Raw genomic sequence first — 25,952 nt, 5'->3', positions numbered from 1 at the left:
TCATTTCAGGAGGCATCTATGATTCATCCTCTTTCGCAAAAGGCAAAATGGGACAAATTGTAAAGGAATTAAAATGCTCTGACAGACTCAAAAACGGGAAAGAAAGAGCCTTGTTTATTTCTTGTCGGAACACTTTAAATCTTTTTCCCAAAACAGACGCTGGGTATCTTACAGCACGGAGCTGTCACCAGTAAGCAGAGTGACACAACTTGCTGTCCGAAGCCGGATACTGTTGAAAGCAACTATCGTTAGTAATGACGCAGGGACAACGCCCACGAGGACGCCCAGGCGGGGACCGCCTGCCCAGGGGTCTTCTCCCGCTTACCCGTTCACCTGTGACCCTGACTGGCATCTGGGGAGCAGCTCCTCTCTGGCAGGAACCACAGCAAGCGCTCCACCTTGCCCTTCTCTCTGTTAATCTGGAAACTAGTGGCACGAGCCCACTGAGCCCAGGCCCGCCTCCGCGCGGACCTTCAGTAAGAGCCACGGCTCCCCTGGTCGAGCTCCCCGGCCACCCTGACCCTGCACCTCAGACCCTTCACCCTGGACACGTAACCTGCCCTCAGGGACTCTCACCCAGCTCGCCGGTCCTCCATGTGGCCTCCACACCCAGGGCTGTGGAATCTCCGCGGCACTGGCTTCCAAGTCTGCTCCCCCACACCCGGGACGTGGACGGAGCCTCCACGCCCAGGCCCCAGCCTGCCGCTTACACTGCGCTGCCTCTGGGATGGGACTCGTCAGCCCACTTCCCGTCGCCACGCCGACCCTGACCCACCCCCGCAGCCCACTGCCATGCCCACAGCACTTCACACACGTTGCTGGTCAGCTGAGCATCACAGAACCCGACGGCTTCCTGGGTGACTAACGGCAGGGGCTCCGTGACGCTTCACCTGCTCAGAGGCCCTTGTGCCGGCAGGGGCCCTCTTGGCCACCCGTGGCGATGGACCCGTCTAGGGTTGGTAGCCAGATTTCTGTTAAGTCCTCATGTCCTCTGCAAAGCGAGATATGGACACAGCTAATTCCACCCCATGAGCCGAACTGGGGGAAGTCCGGCGAGTGGGCAGGATGGCCACATTGTATGTCTGTACATGTCACAACCTCACGAGCAGGAAAACAAAAGCTGTCACACCAGGGGCACGAGCTGCCACTCCTGGCTGTCGGCACATGTCTGGACACCCCTCATCGTCCGCTGCTGCTCACGGGCCCACGCTGGTGCCAAATGTGCCCCCTTCCGCCAGGTCGGCCCACAGTCACCTCCCCGCCACTGTCTCCACACCACACCTGTCTCGCTCCCCGAGCTCCTGCACACCTGGACAAGCACCACTGCAGGAGCCTCCTCAACACAAGAACTCTGCTTTTGGGAAAAGGCATCTTTGAGAAAATGACCTCCATTCTGTGCCGCAAACGGGTAATTTTTCAAAATGACAAAGGCTAAGTGAAAGTTGGCCTCCAGTGCCTGGCATTTTGCAGCCAAAGACAAGAGGGTGCCCTGCTCGTCTGTCACCACTGAGCCCGCCACCGACAGCGCCCTTGGTGTCGGAGCCTGAGTGTGTGTAAAAGGTTCCCCTTCAGGAGGACACGCCCTGACGCAGTTACAGGGACTATCCTCGCAGGACAGGCCTCCCAGAGACAGCTACACAGTCCCAGAGGCTTGGGTGCTGGGCAAGTCCCCACCCGCAGCTTCCCGGGAAGCGCCAGGGCGCGGAGGGGGCAGGTGGGTGCGGCGCCGTGGGCCGCTCACCTTCAGGCGCAGGGGCAGGTCCTCAGGGCTCTTGCCCGCCAGCTCATCATCGTCATCGTCGTCCTGCAGGAACAGGTCGGTGGGGATGATGCCCCTGGCGTACTTCTTGGTGATCTCCACGAAGTCGTCCAGCGCTATGTGGCTCTTGGCTAAAGCACCAAAGAGAACAGCACAGGGTCTGGGAAGCCGTGAGCACACCATCAGCCCGCAAGGACGCGCAAGGCGGCGCCAGCGGCTGGGGCCAGACTCGGCCTCAGAGAGGAGGGAGCTCAGTGCGAGCTCGAGAGAGCAAACCCCTCTCTGGGCCTGGACGGCTGTGGGGAGAGGCAGACAGGCCTGCCGAGTCACCTCCTCACCTTGGTGATGTGGCACCCCTCCCCTGACGCGTCCGCCCGCCCCCCTGGCTCTTCAAGCCTAGTGTCTGCCTGATCCTGGCTCCAATGCGGCCCCTTCAGCCGCCTTCACCGCCAGCACCCCTCTGACACCCTCTCCCCTCGGTCCTGGCTCCCTCACAGTGCTGGTGACACAGCCCAGCCACCTACTAACCCCTCCAGTCAACACCTATTCTCCGAGGGCACATGCCTAAGCGCCAGGAAGTGCTTGGAATGGGTGAACAAATCCAGTGGGTGCCCAAGTCTGGCTCCCAGTCTGGGGTGGGGGTCACCTCAAACAAGGCTGGATGCTCGGCCAGAGCGCGGCCACATCGAAGCCGCCCCCAGGCTGGCAGCGGGGTGCCCGGGAGGTGCGGTAAGCGATCAACACCATGATCACAGGCCTGGCCCTGCCACGCTTGCTCTATTTTCTGAGGCCCCTGGGGTGGGTTTTCTTTGGGGGGTGGGGGCTGTGTTTCAGGTGCTGGGGACACGACGACTAGCTGATCATGGAAGACAGCAAGCAAACCATGGCAACAGCACCACTGTCGAGCACAGCGAGCACCGGGGGAGGGGCAGGGCGTGGAAGAGGGGGATTGGAAGAGGAGTCAAGGACACACCCGGGATGCAGTGGCCACTGTGGACCCAGGCCTAGGCCTGGGCTTGGCAGGTGGGGGCAGATACAGTGCCAGGGTGGTGGGGGTGACAGCATGGCCAGAGGTGCCGCAGGTGCGGGCTGGCAGCCGTACTCACATTCACTGCTGACCAGGCGCTCCAGCACCCGCCGCTGCTTCTGCACTGACTTGGGGACGGGGCCAGGCTGCACCCCTCCATCTGCAGGGGAAAGAGTGGATCAAGAATCAAGGCAGACTGACTGTCCCCATTCCCTGCAGCCCCTCAGAAACTGGCCCACAGCCCCTGGATCATCCCTGAGCTCTGGGGCTTGCTGGGTGTAGGGCCTCCATGCAGGCCTCGGGGTCAGTGCAAGGTCTCCACCTCCGAGGGTGACTCAAGCCCCGCAGGGCACAGCCCGACCCAGCTATGAACACAACCTGAGCACTGGACTCACTGAGCTCCCTGGTCAGTGTAACCTGTCCCCACACACCTTTGCTGGCATTGTCCCTTGGCATGGTTTTCCCCTGGACTAGACATAGGTCCCCAGGGCCAAGGGTCAGGCCCTCCCCAGTGTCCCCAGCCCTGATGCACGAGTCGGTCCAGTGGGTAAACACTGAGCCAGGACTGAAGCATTCTGCCCTCCTGTCAAAACCCCCCCCCACCCCCAATGGGGGAGGCATTCACCAGGCTCTTCTTACACTAGTCACCAAGGCAGGAGCTGGATCAGAAGGCAGACGGTGACAACAGAGGGGAGGGGTGCAGTGACTGAGAGCCGCCACAGAAGCCCAGCCCAGCTGCCCAGTCGGGGGCAGAGGCAGCAGGAGGGGGTGGGGCTCCACATGGGGCCCCTGGAACTGCCATGTCAAGCATGCCTCTCAGGGGCACTGTCCCCTGAGCCCCAGGCGCCACGGCCACCTCTGCTCATCCCCAGAGGAGCAGGTTAGACAAGAGTCCTGCCCTGAGATCCCCAGAAGGGGGCAGAGGGGCCCACCCCGCAGTCTTCTCTGATGTGTTGGCGTGGCCCAGCCCCAGCGCATCCACCCCTGTGGGCAGGAGAGGGCGGGGTGGAGCCCCGGGCAGTCACTCTCTGAAGAGCCGGGGGCAGGTGCTCCGCAAGGTGATGAAAAGGCAAAAGTCAGTGGGGATGGGGAAAGGAGAGGCCACACCCAGTCAGGGACGCCCCCTCTTCTGCCCCATCTGTCCCTCCGGCTGCTGCCCAAGCTCTTTTCAGAAAATCAGGCAAGAAGGAGGCGGGAGGGCGGTAGCGGGGGAAAGACTGTGGAGGCGGGAGATGAGGCCTGCCTTGGGGAGGCTCTAGGGGATTTGGGGACCCAGGTCCCAGCCGCACTGCTCACTCTCCCCAACTCTATCCCCTCAGGAGGAGCAGGAAACCTTTGGACGGAAGGCCTGTGGGCAGGAGGGGAGGAAACCCCACGGGGTAGAGCAAATCAAGGTAGAACCAAAGCAGGAGGGGCCACTGGGCGCCCAGATCGGGGACTGAGCCGGCACTCAGGGCACGGCTCAGGGAGGGGACCCCAAGAACAGGAGGATTCCCAGAAAGGACCCTCCCTGGCTTTGGGGGAGACCTGTGAGGTGCCCACAAGGAGGTCCCTGAGCCCCCACTTCAGCTCCCAAAGGGAAGCCCCCAGAATTTTGACAGAGAAGCCCAGGAGGTCCCCAGGGGCAGCAGGTCCCACGGAAAGGCCCTACCATGCTCGTTGACCTGCCCCACGTTCTCCAGCAGCTCCGACACGGCCACCTGCTTTTTCTTCTTGGGATTGAGTTTCCAGTACATGACGAGGGCTGCCTTGCGCACGGCCCGCTCCAGGTCGGTCTCGGAGGAAAGCTGCTTCACCTCCTGCTCATTCTCGGAGGTGATGCCTGAGAGACAGGGGGTGTCAGAGGCCTCATCCTGCCCACCTGGGAGCCGGCAGGGATGCCCCAGCCCCGGCAGCTCTGCCTGGGGGGCTTGAGAAGGGACTCCCGCGGGCGGCTCTGCAGGAACCTTTGTCACCAGGACAGAAACAAACATCTGACTGAAAGGGCATCTGGCCAAAGTCCCTGCCAGTGCCCACTCTCGGGTTGGAGGCCTGGCCCAGCCTTCCAGCAGATGCCATGGTGGGCAGGCGCTGGGCAGTGCCTTCCCAACTTCCTGGCTCACTCCCCCCCCTCCTCCCCATTTCACCCCACCAAGGACCCTCTGGAGTAGGTACTGTGGTCCCCATCTTACAGATGGAGAAACTGAGGCACACAGGGGTGGTCTGGCTTGCCAAGGCAACAGAGTCAAAGAGGTTGAGCCGGTCTTGAACCCTGGTCAGTCTTGCAGTGAGCGGCTGGCGGCAAGATCACGACATCCCTGAGTCCACAGCCCCGGCCCCGGCCCTCCTAAGGCATCCATGTGTGGCCAGGCTACACCTCACTTTCCCCCAAACCCAGCGAGTGTCAGTCTGAGAGGACCTTCACTGGCCTACAGTCCCCAGCTGCTCTGCTCAGACTGGATGGAAAGTCAGTTCAGAAAATTCCACTCTGACCTCAGCTCACTGTCATGTTCTCCAACTAGACCAGGGAAAAGCTGACCCCAACTGACTCTGTTGTTCAATTTGGATTAGAACCCAGAAGGCATCTCCTTGTAGACACCAACACAAGTTAAAGAGGATGAAAATGGCTTTGTTTCCTAAATATCCTGTAATACTCCAAAATGCCTAAATGACAAAGCTCCTGGCTAAACAGAAACCATACTCCTCTCTCAGCCACTGGCGTCACCAGCGTTAGGCTCTCCTGGTGCTGTTCTAGCTGTCAGCCCGGCAAGCAGCACGGCATCCCTCGGACACCCCGCCAAGCCTCACGACCCACCTCTTCTGTCCGCCAGGCACCGGCGGAGAAGCTTGACGGCCTCGCGCCGGCCCTGCTTGGCGGCGAGGGTCAGCCAGTCCACGGCAGTGCAGTTGTTGACCTCTTCGTCCCCGTCGCCGGCAAGCTGCAGGTAGTGTTTCCCCACCTGCAGGGGGCGGCCGTCATGCCGTGCACTGCAGCAGCCCCCTACTCCACATCCTGCCCCGACCTGCTCCCCGCAGCCTGGCAACCTCGGGCTCCATCCCCGTCTCCGCCCAGAGCTCCCGGGCCAGCCCCTTCCTCTCGCCCCCTTGGTCACCCAGGCCAAGAGGAAGGGTGGAGGGACCGTAGCCCCACTGGGCACCTGCACTAGGCTGGGCCCTGCTGGACCCTCAGGGCGCTGGCTCCTCACAAGACCTGAGGGGGTGTGGGGACTCCCCACCCCGGGACTGATGAGACGGGGGCGGAGGATGGGCAGGAAGCAGGGCCGGAGCTGGAGGGGGTGATGCCCAAGATCAGGTGCGGGCTGCACGGGGAAGGTGAACACGTGCCCTGCAGAGGGCGGCGGGAGGAAAGCCAATGGAACGTGGAAACACCACAAACGGGGCCTGGCGCCGGGCAGGTGAGGGCAGGCCAGCTCCCCACTCCCCACTCACTTGCACACCGGCACTGGCTTCTCCCAGCCCACCATGCGGGCTCACAGCCTGAGCCTCTGGGGACATGGGTCCTCACCTCTGTCTGCGCCTTGGCGTCCCCAGCCTTAGCCTTCTCCAGGACTTCTTCAAAGGGGGTTTCTACACCTCCCTTCATGGGTCCTTTAACACAGAAGAACAAGCAGATGGAATGTCACCAAGCTGGTCCTCGTTGCTTGTCCGAGAAGGGAAGGGACAGCAAGAACAGGTCAGGAGCGCGAGAGGAGACACGGAGAGAACGCACCAGGAAGCCGCCCGCCACCCTCCGACGCTGCAGAGGCAGAGCTGCCGGGCCGGGTTCCAGCTCAGAGCTCCGGGTGGAAGGGGCAGGGCAGACGAGGGAGCGCAGGCCCGAGCCCCGCTGTCACCCCCTCAGCTCACGGCAGCCAGAGCAGCTGCGCTCAGGCTTGAACGGGGCTCTAGGAAGATCCGAGGGCTCAAGTTTGAAAGCCCTTGACCTGAAGAGAGAACTTGCACCCAATCCCCAGCACCCCATTAAGCAAACCAAATTCATGTTTTTAGAGATCGTGGTCTACACACCCATGATTTTGGGAGCTCATGATGGCTGTACACACATTCTGATACACATATATATCGATAATAGTGAATCACAATCAATTTCCCATGTTGCTCTGCAGTGAAAAGGGCCATTTCAGCATCTCAGAAATCCCCCTGAGGGGACACTCAGGCTCTGGGCCTCTCTTCTCCATCGGAACTTCAGGTTATTCCCACACTCCCTAATTTTATAAAACGGTGCCACAAACAACTCTGTGGATGCATTTTTTCATTTCACGTATCATTTCATTCATTCTCCTGGTATATGTTCTTCAGGTGAATGACTAGCTCCAATCGTCCTCCAGCTAGTGCTCATTTTACTTTGTAACTTTGTAAAAAGTTATCCTAAGTCACAAAAGCGTCACATAGCTTCATCAATTTCACTGCCACCTCTCTGTCAGTGGGCAGCCAACATAGTTTTTTTTTTTAATCACTTTTTACCAGTCCCTTTCTTTGATTTAAGCAACTAATAGCCAGGGGCCTATACCCAACACCACACCTTGCCTCCGCTCTCCGCCATACCCTGCCTTGGCATGTGGCAGGATACCTCGCAGTGACGCAGGGGATGCGGCTGGAACATTGCCAACCACATAACGGGTGCTGATTAGGGATGAACAGACTCTCACTCTAGCCGTTTCTGGAAACGGAAGGTGGAATTCAGGGAAACAAGAACAGTCCCCGGTAACACTGCCCAATGACCAGACTTCCCCACCCGTTCACCCAGGCCTTTCCCAGAATCAGCTCCGCCAGGCTCAGAGCACGTCCCTAGGCACAAAGGACCCCGGGAGGCAGCAGAGCAGGGGCCCAAGGTGACATAGCCTTGGAGATTCAAGGTAGAGAGGTCACATCCAGTTTGGAGTGGGTCCGGGAGGTGGCGGGGAGAGGCTGGGGATGGCTCAAAAGAAAGCATCCTTCATGAGACTCACAGGTCCCTGGCACCTACAATGTGGTCCTCTTGGTGGATGCTTGCAAACAAGATGCCTCTCCCTGCAGAGTTAGAGCTGGGCTCCCTCGCTGAGGTCCCAGGGACCTCATCCAGCAATGGCTGCAGGGCCCAGAACATCCACCCAGTCCCCTGGCCCTGGACCTGGTGCTTCCTGAGTCATCAAGGTCAGTTCTCCCTTCTGGCTGCTGTCACCCCCCACTTCAGCCCCTGGAATGCACTTTCTGGCCAAGGGCTCAGACTAAAGAGACCGGCAGGCTCCCAGCGAAGGAGGGTGTGTACAGAGAGAAATCTGAGCCGCGTGCAAATCACCGTCAGCATCAAAGAGCCGCGTGACCTCCCGAGAGTCATTTTCAGGGCCATCGTCAATATCCACCCAATAGGCTGGTTTATGAAAAGCAAGACACCCTGCACTGAGGGCCTGGTCCAGAGCTGGCATTTCCAGCGTGCCTTCCTTTCCCCTCCACGCGTCCCACCTCTGGGCTGACCCCAAGGCTTCGCTGCTCACCAACGCTGCACTTCCCAGCCCAACACCAGACACCTCTCACAAGTTCACAACTCTCTTCTTGACTAATTGAATTCACAAGCCCAAGGTCTTCTTTATTACATCAGAATATAGAAGATTCAAACATACATCTGTTGGCTAAAAAGATTATTCTACGCATGATTAATTTCTCACAGAAGTTATTCATAGCCTGGCATTTCAAGACGTCTTCCCAATACACAGAATCTCTTTGAAACATGGACCTCACCGCCCTCATTACTCCACTTTCCAGTTGGCACTGATGCAAATATGTCTACAACCACGCAAATGTTGAGCTCGTGCTGCAGGCCAATCAGGGGGTTCTGGCTTTTTCCATCTCAGGACGAGCCTTCACACAGGTCAAAGGCAAAGCTCATCAGGCTAACTGCCCAGTGGCAAAAAACAAACAAACAAACAAACAACCACCGCCAGAAGCTGGCTGCATCAGTGTGGACCCCGAGGACCATGGAACACACGTGTTCTCTGCAGGCCTGACCCCCATTCCTGGCCTCTTCCTAACCCTAACCTGATGTCCCCCACTCTTGGTCGTCCACGTGGCAGGGTGGTGGCAGCAAGCCCACCTGGCCCACCAGCCAGCTGCATCTCCCTGACCACATCACCTGGTCACAGATGGACACAGACCCAAGTCGGGACGGTGGGGTTTGTGCTGGACTGCTGCGCAACCAGCCTCTTCCTCCTGCTGGATCCTGGCTGATGCCAGCCTGGAGCCCTGGAGGGCCGCCCCAGGGGAAGACCCCACTGCGGGTGAGGGCACGGGGGAAGTAGGGCTGGGGGAGACTGCCGATCACACCCTCTGAGCCCCTGGATACTCCTCGCTGTACAGACATGCGGAACGAACAGGTCCCCTGCAACCTGGTTTTTGTGGATGTCAGTTTCCATCGGGTTTCTGTGCCACTTGCAACCGAGAGGGTCCTGACTCAAGCTCATTTTTTAAAGTCTTCCCATCAATCACAAAACAGCAATATTAGAGCTGCGTGGCCCTGGGCGGTCAATCCATGGAGGACCACACACACCCTCATCTTTTATCCTATTTATCTCCCAGGGATCCCACACATTTGAGAGAGTTGTATATACCACGTTGAACTAGTAAATGACCGTCATCTTGTCATGAATGGGAGGAGAGCCCCCAGGATGCTGTCCCCTCTTCCCAGCACACCCATCTTGCTGGAAACCTGGTACAGCATCTGCCACCATGGTTCCACTAGCCTTTATGGAGGTGATCTGTGTCCAGCAAGTCTGACCCATCTCCATCCCCCAATGTCAGGCACAGCTCAGCAAACGCTGAACAGACAGAGGGATGAATGGACAGGGAAGTGACAAGAGAACAGTCGTCAACTTTCACCTGTCTCCCCAAATCCTAGCAGAGAGCCTACAACACACCACATGCTTGGCCTGGAGATCGAACCAACAAGCTCACCTTCCTACTCCGAGCAGCTTTGGTGTAGAAATGGACAATGGTGGTGAGCACGTCTTGCTCCCACTCATCAGGACCACACAAGGGCCGCGGGCTGGGGAGCCTCAGGTGTCCCCTCCCTGCAGCCCCAGGGCCTCCACCAGCTCCGATCGCATGCAAAGGTCTCCTGGAGACAGCTGGGAGCAGGAGAGAAGTTGGCTTCCATTTTCACACAACTGCTGTGATCGAGATTTGCCAAAGCACATTGTTTAAATTGTTGAACGCGTGCCAAAGGCTCACGAAAGAAGAGCACGATCTGAGACACGCAGTGAGTGAGTGACGCAGCGCTCCTGTCTCCGGGGCTGCCGTCCTTCCACCCTCACTCACCGGCCCTGGACAAGGCCTTAGCCTCCCAGAGTCCCGGGCCCCTCCTGACGCCCCCCATGTGGGGCTGCAGTGAAGGCAAAGGTGATGTGGAACCAAGGGCATCCCATGTGTCCTCCTCATCGCTGTGGGCGCTGGGTCACCCACCGAGGGGTGCCCCACACACGGGGACCTGGGGTCACCTTGCCTATGGGGGGTGATGTCCCATGCACAATGAGCTGGGACTGCCTTGCACAAAGGGTGTCCTGTACACAGCAGGCTGGGGTCACCGTATCCCAGGGGTGTCCTGTACAAGGAGAGGTGGGGTTGCCTTGCAGAAGGGGGTGTCCCATTAGCCTTTGGGAGCCTGCCTCTGGCTCTCATGAACACACAGGAAGGATACTGCTTGCACCTCCTCTCTTCCAGGGGCTGGCTTAGCTCTGAGGTGGGGGTCCTGGCCAGGAGGCCCATGTTTCCCACAGGCCCTGCACGGACCTCGCCCCTCATTACTCACTCAGTAGACGTTTACTGAGCACCAGATCCAGCCAGTCTGAACGCCAGGAGCCGAGGGCACAAGCTGAATGAAGCAGGACCCCCGTGCTCACTGCCCACCCAGGGGCCAGGTGAGGATAACCGCGTTCCAACAGTGCCCGCTCAGAGGCTGTGGGGGTGCCAGGAGTCATCAGTCCCGATGGGAGCGGCTTCCTGGAGGTGATGCCCAAGGCTTGGAATGCAAAGAGCAGGCGAAAGGTAAGGGCATGATGCCAAGTTTCCAAAGGTCTTGTGCAGACACCAGACCCAAGGGAGCCTCCGCGGCCTTGCTGGCCGTCCTCAGGACAGGCCATCTTGGAGTGAGAGGGTCAGAGCAAGGGCAGGGCACACAGACAGACGAGGGCTTAAATCAGGGTCAGGATGAAATCATGTGTGTAAAAAACTTCATAAACCAACAGCTGGTACCTTGACTGGACAAGGAGAAACCGAGTTGTTTACTGCTGTGACTTGTCCCCAGGGCAGCGGGACGCGGCGCACTGCGTCTGCTCCTACAGCCTCTCCTGACCCTCCTTGGCGCCCACACCTGCTGTCCAGCTCTGAATCCCACCGGAAAACTGCCCCCTCACTACCCCGTGGCTCCAGCCAGAGGCCTGGAGCCAGCCCAGCTTCCCTGGGGCCCTCTTCCCCGGACCCCACCTCCCCGCTGGCCTCAGCTCCCCTGGACACCCATGGGTTCTCTCCATGTAACCAAGATTAGCCCGCTCCCCTGGTTTAAACCCTCTAACGCTCCCAAGAATGCCCATTCTCCTTATCCTGACCCTCGAGGCCCCACTGGGCTGGCCAACCTCTTGACCCCGAGTCCGACCCCTGCCCAGGGCCATCAGCCTCAGAGCCCTTCTGCCCGGCATGAACCGCACCGTGCAGGCTCCTCTTCACTCGCCCACCCGCATCTCCCTCCTGGAGGCGGACTCTGCCTTCCATGCCCAGTGTCCCCTGCAGCCACTGGGCAGGACCTTGGTCAACAATGGCATGGACCCTTCTGGGCAGGCTGCACCCCACCCAAGGGTTCCAGCCACCATCCCTGTCCCTGACCTTGAGGCTGTCTAAGCGAGTGCCATCCTGGCACCCACAGCTGGAAGCCTCGCAGACTCGGCAGTCCTGAGGGCCAGCGATCCCTGTGACCTACCGAGGTCAGCAGAGAGGGCACCCCCGTGCTCTGTGGCCCCTGCAGAGTGCTTGTCCCCGAGGACACGGCACCTGCTTACTTCTGTCTCTCCCTCGCCTGAGCCTTCACCTCCTGCAGGACCAGCCATCTCTGCTTTGCTCATGACACAGGGTGCTGGTCACATGACACAGGGTGCAGTGAGTCCTCCATCTGTGGTCACTGCTGTCGAGAGCAGTCGTCACCATGGACGAGCACGGACTCACAGTCTGTGGTCAAATCCTGACTTCACCCCTCACCAGCTGGAGGTCCGGGGTCATCTACTTAACCTTTACCTCTGGGCTTTCTCAGCTGAAGAATGCTGGAGAAGTGACTTAACTAATGGAGACAAGGACCCCAGGTGGTACTGCGCACAGGAAGTGCTATTTAATGTTCCTCTGCTGTTATCTACGGGCATTTGACCGATGCTCACCATACCTTTGCCAGATGGACAGGTGAGTTAGTCCATTAAAACTTACCCCAAAATCCCCTTCTCCCTCCCCAGGTAGATGCTCTTGGAGCTGTGCAGGGAGGCACCATGGGGCTTGCTGTGTGCACATCAGTGACCAGTGACAGCACAGAGAAGGTGACACGGCATGGCCCAGACTTGAGGGGCCAGGACCCCAAGGCTGCCAACCGGCCCAGCACTCACTCAGCACTCCCTGCCCCCAACCCTTGGGAGCAGAAGCCAAACAGAGACCACATCTGTTTCCTGACACTTCTTATCTGAAACCTGCAGTCTTGACTTGGTCTGTCCTCCAAGGCTGTTCTGCATCACCCAGATTGAAACCAAGTGTGTCCCCAGCCCTGGTCCCCACACCCTGTGGCTGCTGGGTGTTTGTGCCTGGACTGAGATTCCGGATCAGGCCCTGGCCTACCCAGAGGCCTTGGAGACAAAGCAGAGATCTTCGAAGGATGTGAAGATTGGAAGAGCCCAGCGGGGTGCGTTTCTGGGGGTAAATCGGGAACTAGTCCAGTGTGATTGTGCAGGGGAGCTGGGCCTGCTTCATCCAGAGCTCAGAGGTCCCCGCGGCTTCGCTGAGAGAGAGGGGGGCAGCGTGGGACAGGAGACTGAGGGGCTCCCGTGTCCATCACTCAGTACCGGCCACTTGACAAGTCGGTGCTTCCACTTCCTCTCCTCTAAATGAGGACAAGAACAGAGCCCCTCTCTCGGGCTGCCGTAGGGGTCATGTGAAGCCCCCAGGCCCGGAGTACACTCGGCAGTACACACCGGGTGCTCACCATCACAGGTCTGGGGCCTCTGCGTGGGGCAGGGCCGGGGCTGAGCAGCGGGTAACTGCCTCAGGCAGCTGGCTTCTCAAGGGAAAAACAAAATGACAAGGCTGGGTGAGCTGGAGAAGGTGGGGTGGGGGCGGGGACTTCCTTAACTCCTACAGAGCACCTGGGGGAAAGGAAGCCCCTGTAAATGGGAGAGGGTCAGGTATCCTGTCCCATGGGGGTGCACCCCACACACACCCACATACACAAACGCAGTCTGCAGCACAATGAGCCTCCTGGGGGAGAAGAAATCTGATGAAGCCCCTCCTCCCAGACATACACAGCCCCAAGCTGACATTAAGACCGGACACTGACAACTGAGTGGGACCATAAAACTGGGCAGATGCCTTGCTGTGCAAAGTGGACGCCCCAGGAGGAGGTCTGAGAAGGAAGGAAGGAAGGAACGGGTTAGGGGGTCCAGGAAGCTGGGTGACATTCATGAAGCATGTGGAGCTCTCAGCTCTAGCCACAGGCCCTCTGTCTGCGCCACCAGGCAGGCACCTAAGGAAGAGGGGCCATGACTCAGCACCACCTCCCGACCCCAAGGCCGACGCACTCTCGCTCAGAGCACAGGTCCCCAGCACGTGGGTCCCACCTGGCTGGTATGATCACGCCCACTTTATAGATACAGAAACGGGCTTGGCGAGGCCTCCTGTCCCCCTCGAGGGCACACAGCTCAAGGCCACCAGGCAAGCCAGGAGCCCTTCCTGCACAACTTCAGGGCCGAGACACTCATAAATAAACACACATAAATAGGCAGACACATGCTCCGGAGTCCGCATGGGGACAAGCGGGGATCCAGCACCGCGGCCAAACCAGTGAGCGCTTTTCAAACTACAGACTTCGACCCAGGAGGTCACAGAATCACATTAACTGCCCACAAGCAGCATTTGTTTTTAAACAAAAGCAAGAGAATGGAGACTCTCACTACTGTTCTGGAAGTTTCTGCTCCCATTGGGTGTGCGTGTGTGTGGGCGTGTGCATCAGGTGACAACAGCCCGTGTACTTCTTGCTGTGCGAGGAGATCGGAAAGTCTAGGAGGTGCTAGTGCCTTAAGAGCTAGGTGGGATTTCAACAGGTGGAGGAGGTGACAGCGTGTTTTGGGCAGAGGTTCCCCTCACGGCAAAGGTGGGGTGGGCAAGTGGGAGGCAGATGTGCAGAGCGTGGAATGGTCTCGGCACGCAGGGAGGGGGCGGTGACCCACGGAGAGAAGCCACCGGGCTCTCACCAGCCATGCTGGGGTCCCGGGCAGGCTCTGCTCTGATCACTCCACCTGTAATCGGAGCCAAGGTCCCTACTTCCCAGGGCTGGCTGCTCTGAGACTCAGGCAGATGTACTGAGAAGCACTGGGTAGATTATTAGAAAAAGCAGTGCTTTAGAACAAGTGCATAGCTTTTATCAGCTATGTTTTCTCCAAACATCCCAGCCAGAGGCCTGCGCTCCACCCTTTTGAGCCTCCATGACACTCACAGCGAAGCTTCAGCATTTCTACCGACAGACAACAGCCCCTAAGGTGCGAAGGAGCCTCAAACAAGACTCATGTGACAGCTGGTGCCCAGGCCTGCCCCCGGCTCCTCCTGGTGTAGCTCAACTGCAGGCCAGACGCACAAGCCTCCCTTCTTCTCCACCGCCCCTCACCTGGGGGTCTGGGGGTCGGGGGCTGTCTCCACCCCAAGCCCACCCTGGGCGAGGCTGTTTCTTCCCTCTGACCCTCACCCATGCTGTGTCCTCTCCTCCCAGGCTAACTCTTGCTCAGGCATCATCTCTTCCCAAGAAGCAGGTCCCCACCTACCCAGCCCCAGCCCCAGAGCCACCTCTGTGCACCCCAGGCCCTGTGCTGCCCTGCTGGGGGCAGGTCTGGACTCATTTGTGCCGCCAATGGCCACTCAGGGCCAGCAAAGGGCCATGCTCAGTGAGCAGCAGCTGGACAGAGGAGGGACCAAATGCTGGTGCCCTGGCCCCAGCATCAGCGAGGCAGCCAGCACCATCACCAGCTGTCTTGTCCCCCCCAGGTCCCCACACTGTCTCATCTCTGCCCCAGGGAGGTGCCCCCTGGGATAGAGTGGAAACTTGAGGAGGCCCAGAAGTGGGCTGGGGTGGGGGCAGTGCTTAGCAGCCCCGTCTGGGGATGGAGGCTGGGTCTAAAGGGCAGTAAGGGACAGACAGGGCCTGGGCCCAGGAGCATCCAGGCTGGCAGCCGGCCCAGAGGGGCATGACCACATGGGGGCCCCCAGACCAAGCAGAGCTGCCTGACTGAATGGCCCCTGAGGAGTGGCCACAGTGGGCAGGGGACAACGTGGGCTGCCCTGAGTGCTGTGCGGGACCCGAGCCGGGGGAGGGAAAGCCTTCATCCTGCCGCACAGTGCCTGGTGCAGTAATGCCCACTGTGTCCACGAGTAGAAGGGAGTTGGTGCGTTACTTACAAATATAAGGAGGAAATGCTACATCTGCTGCAACCCAAGTTCGTGAACTTCAGAGCAAAGCGTGCCGAGAGGTGAGGCCTGAGAGGCCTGGGTGGCGCGGGGGAGCCCTGGACCGCGGGGGACACCCCAGAGGAGGAACCTCGTGGGGATGCCTGGACTACGTGCCAGGACCCGGCTTCCAGACCAGCCCCAGGCGAGGACAGTCTGGCTTCCCGGGCCCCCTTACCTGCTCCATCCACTCTTTCCGGGCTCCTGGCATGCGAAGCCCGGGGCACAGCCCCAGCAGCTGTATCTCTCACGTCTGGTCCAGGTCCAACTTGAGGTCCGGGAGCTCGGGGCACCCCACTCCTCTCCTGCTCCACTGAGGTGGTGGCATTGAGCCGTGAGCGGACCTGGGGCTGAGGCAGCAGTGGCGGCTGGGGGCCGGGGGGGCTTGGAGGAGGGGCACTGGCGGCCATCCTGCAGGCGAGAAAAGCCGAGGGTCAGACGTACACGAGGCCAGCCAAGCCCCATCTGCTCCAGCCTCGGGTTTTGGGTAAAGAGAACAGGGTGGGGGCTGCCCAGCATTCTGTGTGAGCTCATTCGACCTCACAACAGCCCCCTTGAGGACACCCCCATCTTACAGATGAGGAAATCGAGGGAGGACACTCACTCCAGGCTGGCTGGCTCGGCAGGTCCCACAACAGTCAGGAGCCGGCCCCTCATCAGGGACCGGGACCTCAGGTGTGCTCATCCGAGCAGTGGGAACAGCAGGATGCCGTGAGGGTTCAGTGAGATGGCCCATGGGAGCCTTGGGCATGTGCCTGGCTGTGCTGGGTTAAAAAGGGGGTCTTTGCAGATGAAATTAAGGATCTAGAGATGAGATCATCCTGGATCATGGTGGGCCCTAATACAGTCACTGGTGTCCTTATAAGAAGAGGCAGGAAACACACACAAACACGAGAGGAAGCCGCCACATGAAGGCGGAGTCAGAGGCTGGAGAGAAGCGGTGGCAAGCCAAGGGACGCCAGGGATGCCCAGCAGCACCTGAAGCCAGGAGAGGCGAGGAGGGACTCTCCCTCAGTGTCCCCAGAAGCAGCCAGCCCTGCCGACGTCGTGATCTCAGGCTTTTGCCTCCAGGACCACAAGACAGCAAGTTGCTGTTGTTTCAAGCCACCAAGTGTCTGGAAATTTCTTATAGAAGCCCTAGGAATCAAACACACTGACACAGAATGAGAGTTAAATAAATGGGGTGGGGGGAGAAAGGGGAGAGGGATGGAGGGTGGGAACATGGCCCCTGGAGCCAGGGTTTAAGTCAGACCTGCCCAGCTCCAAAGCCCTCCACGCCAGGCCAGAGCCACAGGACAAAAACCCAGGAACCTGAACACCACCAGACACAAGCACACACTAGACACAGAGTGATGGAGACCACGGGGTTGGTTCCAGGGGACGGCAACAGACTGGAGCGCACAGATTTTGGGACGGGGACAGGGCTCCATTAGTCAATAATGCCACTTAGCAACAGGGCAAAAACCACCACTGACATGATTAAGGGCAACCAGGGGCCACAGACGGTGGGGCCGAAATCTATCAGAGTTCCCCAGCACCAGGATCCCAGACTGGGGTCCTGGGTGGGCTTCAGAGGACACAGACCCTGAAGCAGCTGGGACCACGTGCAGCGCAGGGGATCCAGGAAGGCTTCTCTTCAGATTCCCAAGGGTCCATGACACCCCCACCCTGGCCTCAAGGCCACGTCCATCCTCTTCGCTGAGATGAGGAAGGAAGAATCTGGCTCCCAACCTAACTCGCCATGGCTCCCGTGCCCCTGGCTATGCCCACCAGCTCTGTGGTCCTGAGCAGGCCATGTCCCCCTCTGCAACTTAGTTCCCTCAACGGTAAATGGGGACAATCATCTCACACTCAGAGCGCTGTGAGGACCACATGAGACCAAAGACCACAAGTGGTCAGGCCCCCAGGCATCCCCAACGCCCACCTCCAAGCACGAGCCTGCCCAGCCTGCCCAAGTGGGGGGCCGACACGCATTTCTGGAGATGGCTGTCACAGGGAGAGTCAGAGGTGGCCCAGGCCCTACACAACACACCCCAGGGCCATGCAACCATGTCTGCTGCATTCTCGGCTAGACATGGGTCCCAAAGATGGGATCTGTGTCCGCTAAAGAACCCTGGAGATTTCCATCTGGACATTCCTCCCTGAGAGGGACTGAGCCCTTATTTTAAAAACATCCTCCTGGCTGTAAACCAAAAGCACATCAAGCCACAAAGATTGGCCTGGAAACCAACACAGCACTCAGTGCTGTTTCCAAACTCCAGGCTTCCGGGAACCAAACAAAGAGACAACTTTTGCAAAACCCCTCATCTGGCTGCATGTGCAGACCCACTGGCCGGCTGTGGGTGGGGAAAGGCAGCCAGCGACTCGGCAGACAGAACCCAGTTGTGCAGGTCACTGGCTGACCCGAGACAAACCACACGGGGCCACGTCCTACCTCACCATCTCCCGAGGTTCCCGCTGCCCCAGAACTAAATGCCACCCTCTTGGAGTGGCAGAGGGCTCTCAGGCCCCCCAACTTACGCCTGGGCTCCTCGGTTGCTAATGACAATGCAACCAGCGCGTCTGGAATGTGCTGTTCCAGCACCTCCCACCGATTTTCTGGGGATTCTCACGTGGCCTGCGAGGAGGGTACTGCTGATACTCTGGTGTGATGGATGGAGAAATGGCCCGTCCTTCAACCCACACCCCACGTCACAGACAAGGAAGCTCAGGTCCAGAAAGGTGAGATCCCCGCCCGAGGCCACACAGCTCAGAGTGTCGGAGCTGGAGTTCAAATCCACAGAGCCTCTCACTCAGAAACAGCTCCTTTCTGAAGAAGAGGCCTCTCAAAATGCGCCCACCTGCTTCTGCCACCCAAACCCCACTACACCTTCTCTTCCCCCATCACTGTCTCCTCAAACCTGTTCTTCAGCCTCCACAGGCAGCTGCTGACCTCCACGCCTTAGCTCTTGCAGGGCCCCCTTCTTGGACTGGCCCTCTCCCCTCCCCCAGGCCCCATCCTAGATGACATTCAAGTCAAGGGCCCAATTTGCCTCCTTCTGGGAACTTCCCAGCAGCCTCTGCCCTGAGTCCTGTCTCCATCACTTGCTCTCAGGTAACCACATAGCACTCAGGGTATGTCTCCTTCAGAACCCTCTCTCTGCCAGAGATGGACCAGAAGGACTTATCCGGCTGGTCCAGCTGCCCCTCTGAGAGGAGCCCTGGGTCAGGAGGGACAGCACTGTCCCTGGCCAGCAGGACACAGTTTTTCCACCTGAAGCAACCAGGGAGTGAACCCCAGTTCTGCCCTTTACTAGCAGCTATTTAACCTCACAGGGGTGAAGGAAGAGAAAGCAAAGTGCAAACTATAAAGCATTAAAAAAAACCCAAAAAAGCACCCAAGCCATTTCTCCCAGGTGCTAAATAAAGGCATATTCAAGTTGAGAGACACCTTATAACAGGAACTTCAGGAAAACACAGTTTCTGGCTGGCCTGCTGGTCTAAGCATTATGCATGTCACTCTACAATCAAAATAAAGCTGTTTAAAGTAAAATCTGGTTAGTACGGAGAGATGAATAAAGGAGGATTAATTTCAGGTTCCCTGAGAGTCGGCCAAATCCTTTTTGGATCAAAGGCCTTGTCATTTGAAAACAAATGAAATGATCTGGTGCCGTGGTTGGGTCACGGAGGGGACCACAGATGGTCTCTCGGTGGACGGGCCCAAATGGCGTCTGGTCCCTCCTTCTCTGATGAGTCTTTTTTTCTGTGATCCTGGGGGCCCCGAAGGCAGGGGCTGCATCTCATTCACTCAGGATACAGCGGGGACCTAAGGGGCGAGGCCCACCTGAGGCAGCCTGGCCTGGGGAAAGCAGCGCTGGCAAGGGAAGAGCCTACCCCATCTCGCTGTGTGACCAGAAGCGGGTCCATCTTCTGGCCCCGGAATCCAAAATCCTGGCTGCAGAACAACAGCATCAGCCTCGGAGCTCCACCCAGCTCCAAGACTCCTCCGCCGCCACCCTGACATCAACCCCGAGCACCCAGGCCAGAGCAGGGGCTGGAAACCCATCGCTGTGGAAGATCCAGAAAACCAGAGTGGCCAGCATTCTTTCCACATGAGCACCCAGGCATATTTTTATCCCATCAAAACACAAAATGCCAAAAACATGGAGCTCGGCTGAGGGGCTGCCACCTGCCGAGAGGTGAGAGGGCTGCTGGGACCATGCGTCTCCTGACATGCAGAGAATGACCACATGCGGCCTGCAGCCCAGACTCCCTGACCATTGTTCAGGCCGGACCCCCCCCTGCTCTCCAGGGGGGCCTCCCCCACCTCTGAAACAAGCCCCCAGGGAAGCCTTAAGGATGTTCACGCATCCTCTGACCACAGCCTCCACCGCCAGGATCCCAGCCCAGGGAGTAACCCGGGATGCCTGCGGTTCCACCTCCATCCCACTTGCTGCTCTTTGACATCCACGTGCCACTGCGGACCTCCCCGCATCCCTCTTACGGAGCGCCTCTCTGGGGTCCATCACAGCGGTACTTTCCAGCGCTGTCCAGAGAAGGCAGCTCATAGCCCCTCCAGGGTGTGCCACACTAGCTGTTAACCACCACCTTGTATAAGAACATCTAAGACAAGGAAATGTTTGTGTAACGCTGTTAAAAGGATTTAAAGCAGCATGAGATACTACTCTGAGTCTATTTAGGATGAAAGCAAAGTTTATCGGCACAAAAAAGATGGAAGAAAATGCCTCCCAATGGTACTCCTGTCTATCTCTGTGTGGGGGGATTACCGGTAGCTTCCTTTTATTCTTTTTCTAAACGTATTTCCTTAATTTTCCATAATGAATGTGCAAGGTTTTTGGAATTACAACCAAATGTCATTCGAAAACTCATCTGGGGGAGGGTATAGTGCAGTGGTAGAGCACATGCTTAGCATACAGGAGGTCCTGGGTTCCATCCACGGTACCTCCATTTAAAAAGAAACAAACAAGCAGTGTAAAACCCATCTGTAACTGAGCCCAGAGGGAGAGGCTCAGGGGTACCCCGGGTCTGGGAAATCTGCTCCGGCCTGGACGGCTCAGGGGTACCCTGGGTCTGGGAAATCTGCTCCGGCCTGGACAGCCCAGCCCGGCCCTGCCACCTGGCACAGCGCTGCTCCTTAAGACAAGGGCACGAAGCCCTTGGAGACTCCCAGGTACCTATTTTTGCCCCACAGTATTAAGGGCCAAACCAAGGAACATTCCAGCTCTACCCAGTGTGCCAAGTTCACAGGACAAAGAGGGAGTCGATCTGGGAATGCTCCGTGCCTGGCCTGGGCTGGTCAGCAGGCACGGACTGTGGGCCGATCCTGCCCCAGAGAAGATCCCGCAGGACTGGCCTTCGAGCACTCAGCCCAGATGGGAAGGACGACATGTAAGCAGACAACTACAGTGATGGGGCACCTGGGGGCTGCAAGCACAGGAGGGGCCACACTCAGTGGCGGGAAAGGGGCAGGGTGGGGACTCTGGACAAGAGGCCTTGGCTAAGCCTTCAGGACAAACAGGCACGAGCCAGACAAGGGTGAAGGGAGGAAAGAATGCAGGTGTGTCGGCATTTCAACGGGGACTGCCCAGGGGAAAAGGCAGTGGACAGAGAACATGCCAGCACTGTGGCCAGGAAGGTGTAGGCGGCTGGGAAGTGACTCTGGGAGGGGACACGGGAAGGAGAAAAGAGGCTGAATGGGCAGCCAGGAACCTGGGGCAGGCCCCGAGGGCCTGAACAAGCGCCAGGCTGAGTGCTGGGGCTGAGCCAGGGCAGAAGAAGTGCAGGGCAGGGCTGCAGGGCAGTGGCAGGTAAAGAGCCACCAGCCTGTGTGGGGACAGGCCAGTGAGACCAGGGAGGGGGCTGGGTGGCCTTGCAGGGAAAGTGAGGAGGCCTGGCCCAGGGCAGGCATCAGAGCCCAGCTCCCAAATCAGGAGACAGAAGCATCACCCATGAATGTGAGAGTGGGGAAGCAGAGTGCAGCCTGGTTTGTGACTGGGGACCATGGTGGTGGTGCCACTCTCTGAGGAAGGGACCTAGGGGAAGAGAGGGGGCTGTATGAGGCACAAAGCTCCCTCTTTTATCATGCTTCCTCTCATCACCGCTGTCGTGGACCAGGATTTGGTCTCTGTCCCATAGCACAGGCACTCTGGGGGCCCAGGATTGAGCTGAGACCAACCCCAAAGGCCAGTCCAGCCCTGGCTTGGGAGGGACAGGGGAGGCCTGAGTGGGGAGCCTTCCACATACTCTTCTATCCAGGGAAAAATGAGATGTGGTCTCCCAGCAACCTTTCCTGTGTCCAGTCAAAGGTCCATCTGCTGGGGGAGCAAGCGTATAAAGGAACCTTCCTCCGAATCCCTGGTGAGCTGCGTAGGGGCTCCTGTGAGAATCACAGCCTCTTGGAGACAGAGGGGACAGGATGGGCAGTGACAAGCGTGGCCTCTGGGCTTCTGTTGGCATGGCTCCCTCACTGGGGCTGCAGTGAGGGCAGGCAGCCAGCACACCGGGTACCCAGGGCATCGCTCCCTGAGTGATGGAACCCGGCAGAAGGGAAAGCCCTTTACAAATGGGCCAAATGCCAAAGGTCACTGTCCAAGGTGAGGAGAGGCAGGCACTTGTTCTCAGCGCCTGCCCAGAGGCAGAGGTGCCCCACTAGGCTCTGCCCAATCATCTGTGTGGTCTTGGGCAGATCACCAAACCCCAATGAGCCTTAGCTTCCTCATGTTTCACATGGGGCTATAATTTCTACCCCTAAGACTACCTGGAGGCCAAATGTACAAATGTCAGTTTCTTGGAATTTCTTAACATTAATTATAACAAATGGTGTGGGAGAGTCCAGCTCCATCACACTCAAAAGGGCTGGGTCAGATTCACCAGAAAGTTTCCATCTACCCAAACATAAACTGATATTCCAGAGGGCAGGGTTTACACCAGCCAGGACCCAGGGGCTGCTCCTGCCTCCCCCCACTACCCCTTACTGAGGAGGAACCCCTGGGGGAGTAACTGCCACACAGATTCTACGTGGGCAGTGGGGGCTTCAGCCTGACCCAGAAGCTGCCCCCTCAGGTGGGAGGGTCCCCACTTGGGGAATGAACCCCCAGCACCTCCTGCAGCCCCCAACTAGGGGCCCTAGCGCCTTCCAGAGGCGACGGCCGCGGGGGAAGGGCCATGACAGGGCAACTACAGACTGATGTAGTGGGGCACGGGGAGGACGCACCCCTTGCCACTCGCCGGGTCCCCAGCACTACAAGCCGTCTGCCTCTGGGGCAGGTTTTCCCGCCGGCAATAGGGTTTCGAAGCGAGGCTCGCGGGCGTGACAGTGCTCGGAGCGCGCTGTGCCCCAAGATGTCCCCAGGTACCGGGACTGGGGCCGAGGGGGCGCGCACCCCTCGAGGAAGACGCCATCGGGGCGCCGGCAGGGGCCGCCGTGAGTGGCGGAGAGAGCGAGACCCCGGCCCTCCAACTTCTGGGGAACTTGCAGGAGACGTTGGTACCAGCCACCCATCCACTCAAATGGGGAAACTGAGGCCCGAGGAGGGAGACAACTCCAGGCGCTCCCAGGTCTCTTTCCAGCACTCCGTGCGACCGCCCCTTGCCCTGAAGTACTCACCCGCCCGCGAGTGAGCCGCACGCGGCGCCGCGACGCCCGTGGACCTCCGGGATCGCCGCAAAGTTGCTCTGGAGGAGTTAAATGCACCTGGCCCGCAGACGTGCGGCCGGGACCCAGCGGCCAGGACTGGTTACAGTGGGAGCTGGCGAGCGCTGCCCCCAGCGCGGCGAGGGGCGGGGATGGGGGCGGGGCCACACGACGCTCTCCACTCCCGACACGGCCCGGAGGACGCGGCACCACCTCGGCCCGCTGAGTGGCCGGCAAGCCTGCCAATCACCGGCTCCCCTGCCAATAACAGAGCGCCTCGCCTGGCGGTCGCCGATTCGCCCGCTTCGCCTCCAGGCTCGAGGTCGCCAGGAGGGCGGGCCCGACACGCCCACAACGAAAGTTTCCGAGCGGACTCGGGCCCGGCCCCGCCCCGCCCACCAAACCACGCCCACAGGGCGTCAGTTAGCTGGGCAAAGCAGCTCACCTCGGTGCGTTAACAGGTGATTGGACCCTTGGGTGAGACAGACCCACCTTTAACCCACTACTCTGGCCCCAGTGTCCTCAACTTCAGATTCATTATCATCACTATTGCAATATTAACTAACACGTTGCGCGCCCACTATATACCAGACGCCTTAATTCCAAAGACAGTAGCAGGGATAGAAAAATGTGGCCCATTTTAAATGCGTACCTGTAACGAAGTGCTGCTTTAAATGCATAAAATCAAATGCAATGTATCACGCTTTCACAAGGTAATTGTGGGATTCGTTTAAGAATATATATTATTAGCCGAGGGAGTGGTACAAGGCTCAGCCGGTTCGGAAACCCTCTTCTTTCCACCCTGGCCTGAGGTCTGAGAGATGTAGTTTGGAAATGAGGGCAAAGGTCTACACTTGGGACTGTGAAGCCCTGGCTGGTGGCCGCGGACCCCCAGGGCTGTGTCTGCCCTATGTCTGGTCCTCACAGCCAACCTAAACTGCCTGTCCTGGGTTATTGCTGGAGAAACTGCAGCTCAGAATGGCTGCCGGAAATATGCTACTCACATGTCGGGAGCAAAGATTCTGCTCCAGGCTCAATTTGGGGGGAGCTTTCACACATCGAGGTTTTTTATTTCCCTCCCAATGACACTGTGAGGCAGGCGGCATTAGGCTCATTTTTACTGATGAGACTACTGGGGCTCAGACATAGGTGGTCATTTGTCCAAAGTCACACAGAGTGCTTTTCCCCCTTATACTAATCACAGAAAATCTGGAGAATTACACAAAATAGAAAGAAGGGGAAAAAATCACTCAAAGGCTATTACCATTCACATTTTGAGGCCTACGCATATTTAAGAAAGGATTTTCAAAAGTCACCGCGACTGCACTGCATGACTATTTCATGAGGGCAAAGTCCTAGAAGCAGGAGTACTGGATCTTGATAGGGTCCTTCAGATGTATAGATATAGTTCACCAAAACAAGGTCCTCCAAGTTGCCTCCTGTTTACCTCTGAGGGGCACACACCAGCTTGGGAAACATTTTATTTTTTATGCTTACCTAATATGGTAAGTGAAAAATGGTCTCTTTACAATTGTAATTTGCATTTCTACAGTAACTAAGGGGCCGGATGTTTCATGTTTCTCAATTTTGAGAAGCATCCTCTCTCTCATTTATCTATTGGGAGCTTAGCAGCTCTTTGAAAAGCTAAGAAGATGTTTCTTTTATTTCTAACCCACCCATCTTTACTGCCCATCCTCTCCTTCATCTCCAAGAGCTGGGAACTGATCTGAATGGCTCCTGCAACGTACCCTTGGGAACCAAGCAGCCCTCCTTTCCCCTGGGAAGCTGGGAGCAGAGACACCAACCCCCAGCATCTCAGTAAGACTTTTCCAACTCATTCATCACTGTCTACAGAAACAACTCGTAATCCACCCCTGTTGGCTGGTCACTGCCCAAAAGACCATCATGACCTGGTCCTTGGCACCAAACATCCATCACATAGAGGCCAAAACATTTGAAGGAGCTCAATAAACAGAGGGAAGAGGACAGATTGAACAATTCCTCCCTGGGAGATGAGAGAGAGAAAATGAACCTCAGTCAAAGCATAGAAACATTTAACATATGCCATGGAATGGAAAAAACTTAAGAAGTCATAAGTAGGTAAATTCAGAAAGAAAACAGTTGAGGTGAGGAAAATTAGCAAACTGGAGGATAACAAGGAGTAAGTGCCTTTAAATGTGTAGAGGAAAATTACATGTAAATCATCAGGAAGAAAATGAGACCCTTGCAGGCATTCCAGGAGGTACAGCTTGTAGAGAACAGGCACTCCAAAAGGAGCTGGAGAAAAACAGAAATGAAAGAAGTGCTAGAAGAAAATGTCTCTGGGCTGAAGCTATGCTGTGAAGCCTCCACCTCCAAGATAAAGAGAAAATCGTGCAGAGTTCCAGAAAGAATCAGTGACGTCCAGAGGAAGGAGAGACAGGGTGGTGCCAGATTCCTAGGGGACTTTGGAACGATGTCCAGGGACTGTGATTTTCTGATCAACAAGGCTTTCACCTGCTCTGATGGAATTAATATGTCAGGGCAAAAGAAAGAAATTATCCAACATGGGAAGACACAGAGAGGGCATCTTTCATCCATGGAAGATCCCCTCTCTTGACACAGTTCAATCTTTTGAGATAGAACAGACATGGAGCACAGAAAATGGTGGTAAACAGTGACCCTTGCAAAATATGTGGTTTAATGTAAATATGCCTGGGATTCTGTATGATAATTGCTAAGCAGGGATTCTTGAAACAAGCCATTTACTGTGAGGGAAACCTGTGTTAGCCTGGAAGTAAACAATAGAATTGATATTAGCAAAACCCAGGACTTGAGGGAGCAAGGGG

The 25,952-nt window shown here is 57.7% G+C and overlaps 1 protein-coding gene and 1 long non-coding RNA gene across 3 annotated transcripts in view; both read right to left on the bottom strand.

Annotated features, from left to right (window-relative positions):
* WFS1 (wolframin ER transmembrane glycoprotein) overlaps positions 1-23,255 on the bottom strand; it is a 28,473-nt gene extending 5,218 nt beyond the window's left edge. Inside the window, exons 1-8 of one of the 2 annotated variants that reach the window (XM_031437682.2) lie at positions 23,098-23,244; positions 16,470-16,644; positions 15,670-15,902; positions 6,292-6,374; positions 5,581-5,725; positions 4,438-4,608; positions 2,866-2,946; positions 1,742-1,890 (exon numbers count right to left, since the gene is read on the bottom strand). In XM_031437682.2, the coding sequence (XP_031293542.2) occupies positions 1,742-1,890; positions 2,866-2,946; positions 4,438-4,608; positions 5,581-5,725; positions 6,292-6,374; positions 15,670-15,901 (861 nt within the window). In that variant the 5' untranslated portion in view covers position 15,902; positions 16,470-16,644; positions 23,098-23,244. Of the gene's footprint in view, positions 1-1,741; positions 1,891-2,865; positions 2,947-4,437; positions 4,609-5,580; positions 5,726-6,291; positions 6,375-15,669; positions 15,903-16,469; positions 16,645-23,097 lie in introns of both variants that reach the window. The other variant, XM_031437676.2, reaches the window with a different exon arrangement.
* Positions 93-1,731, bottom strand: LOC135321829 (uncharacterized). Its single transcript, XR_010381960.1, has 2 exons — positions 326-1,731; positions 93-229 (listed from the first exon to the last, which is right to left on the bottom strand). It is a non-coding gene; the product is annotated as an uncharacterized LOC135321829 (long non-coding RNA).
* Positions 23,256-25,952: the final 2,697 nt, after the last annotated feature.

This window comes from Camelus dromedarius, chromosome 1 (assembly GCF_036321535.1).
Source record: "Camelus dromedarius isolate mCamDro1 chromosome 1, mCamDro1.pat, whole genome shotgun sequence".
Classification (NCBI taxonomy): domain Eukaryota; kingdom Metazoa; phylum Chordata; class Mammalia; order Artiodactyla; family Camelidae; genus Camelus; species Camelus dromedarius.
This window is presented reverse-complemented; position numbering and strand designations above follow the sequence as displayed.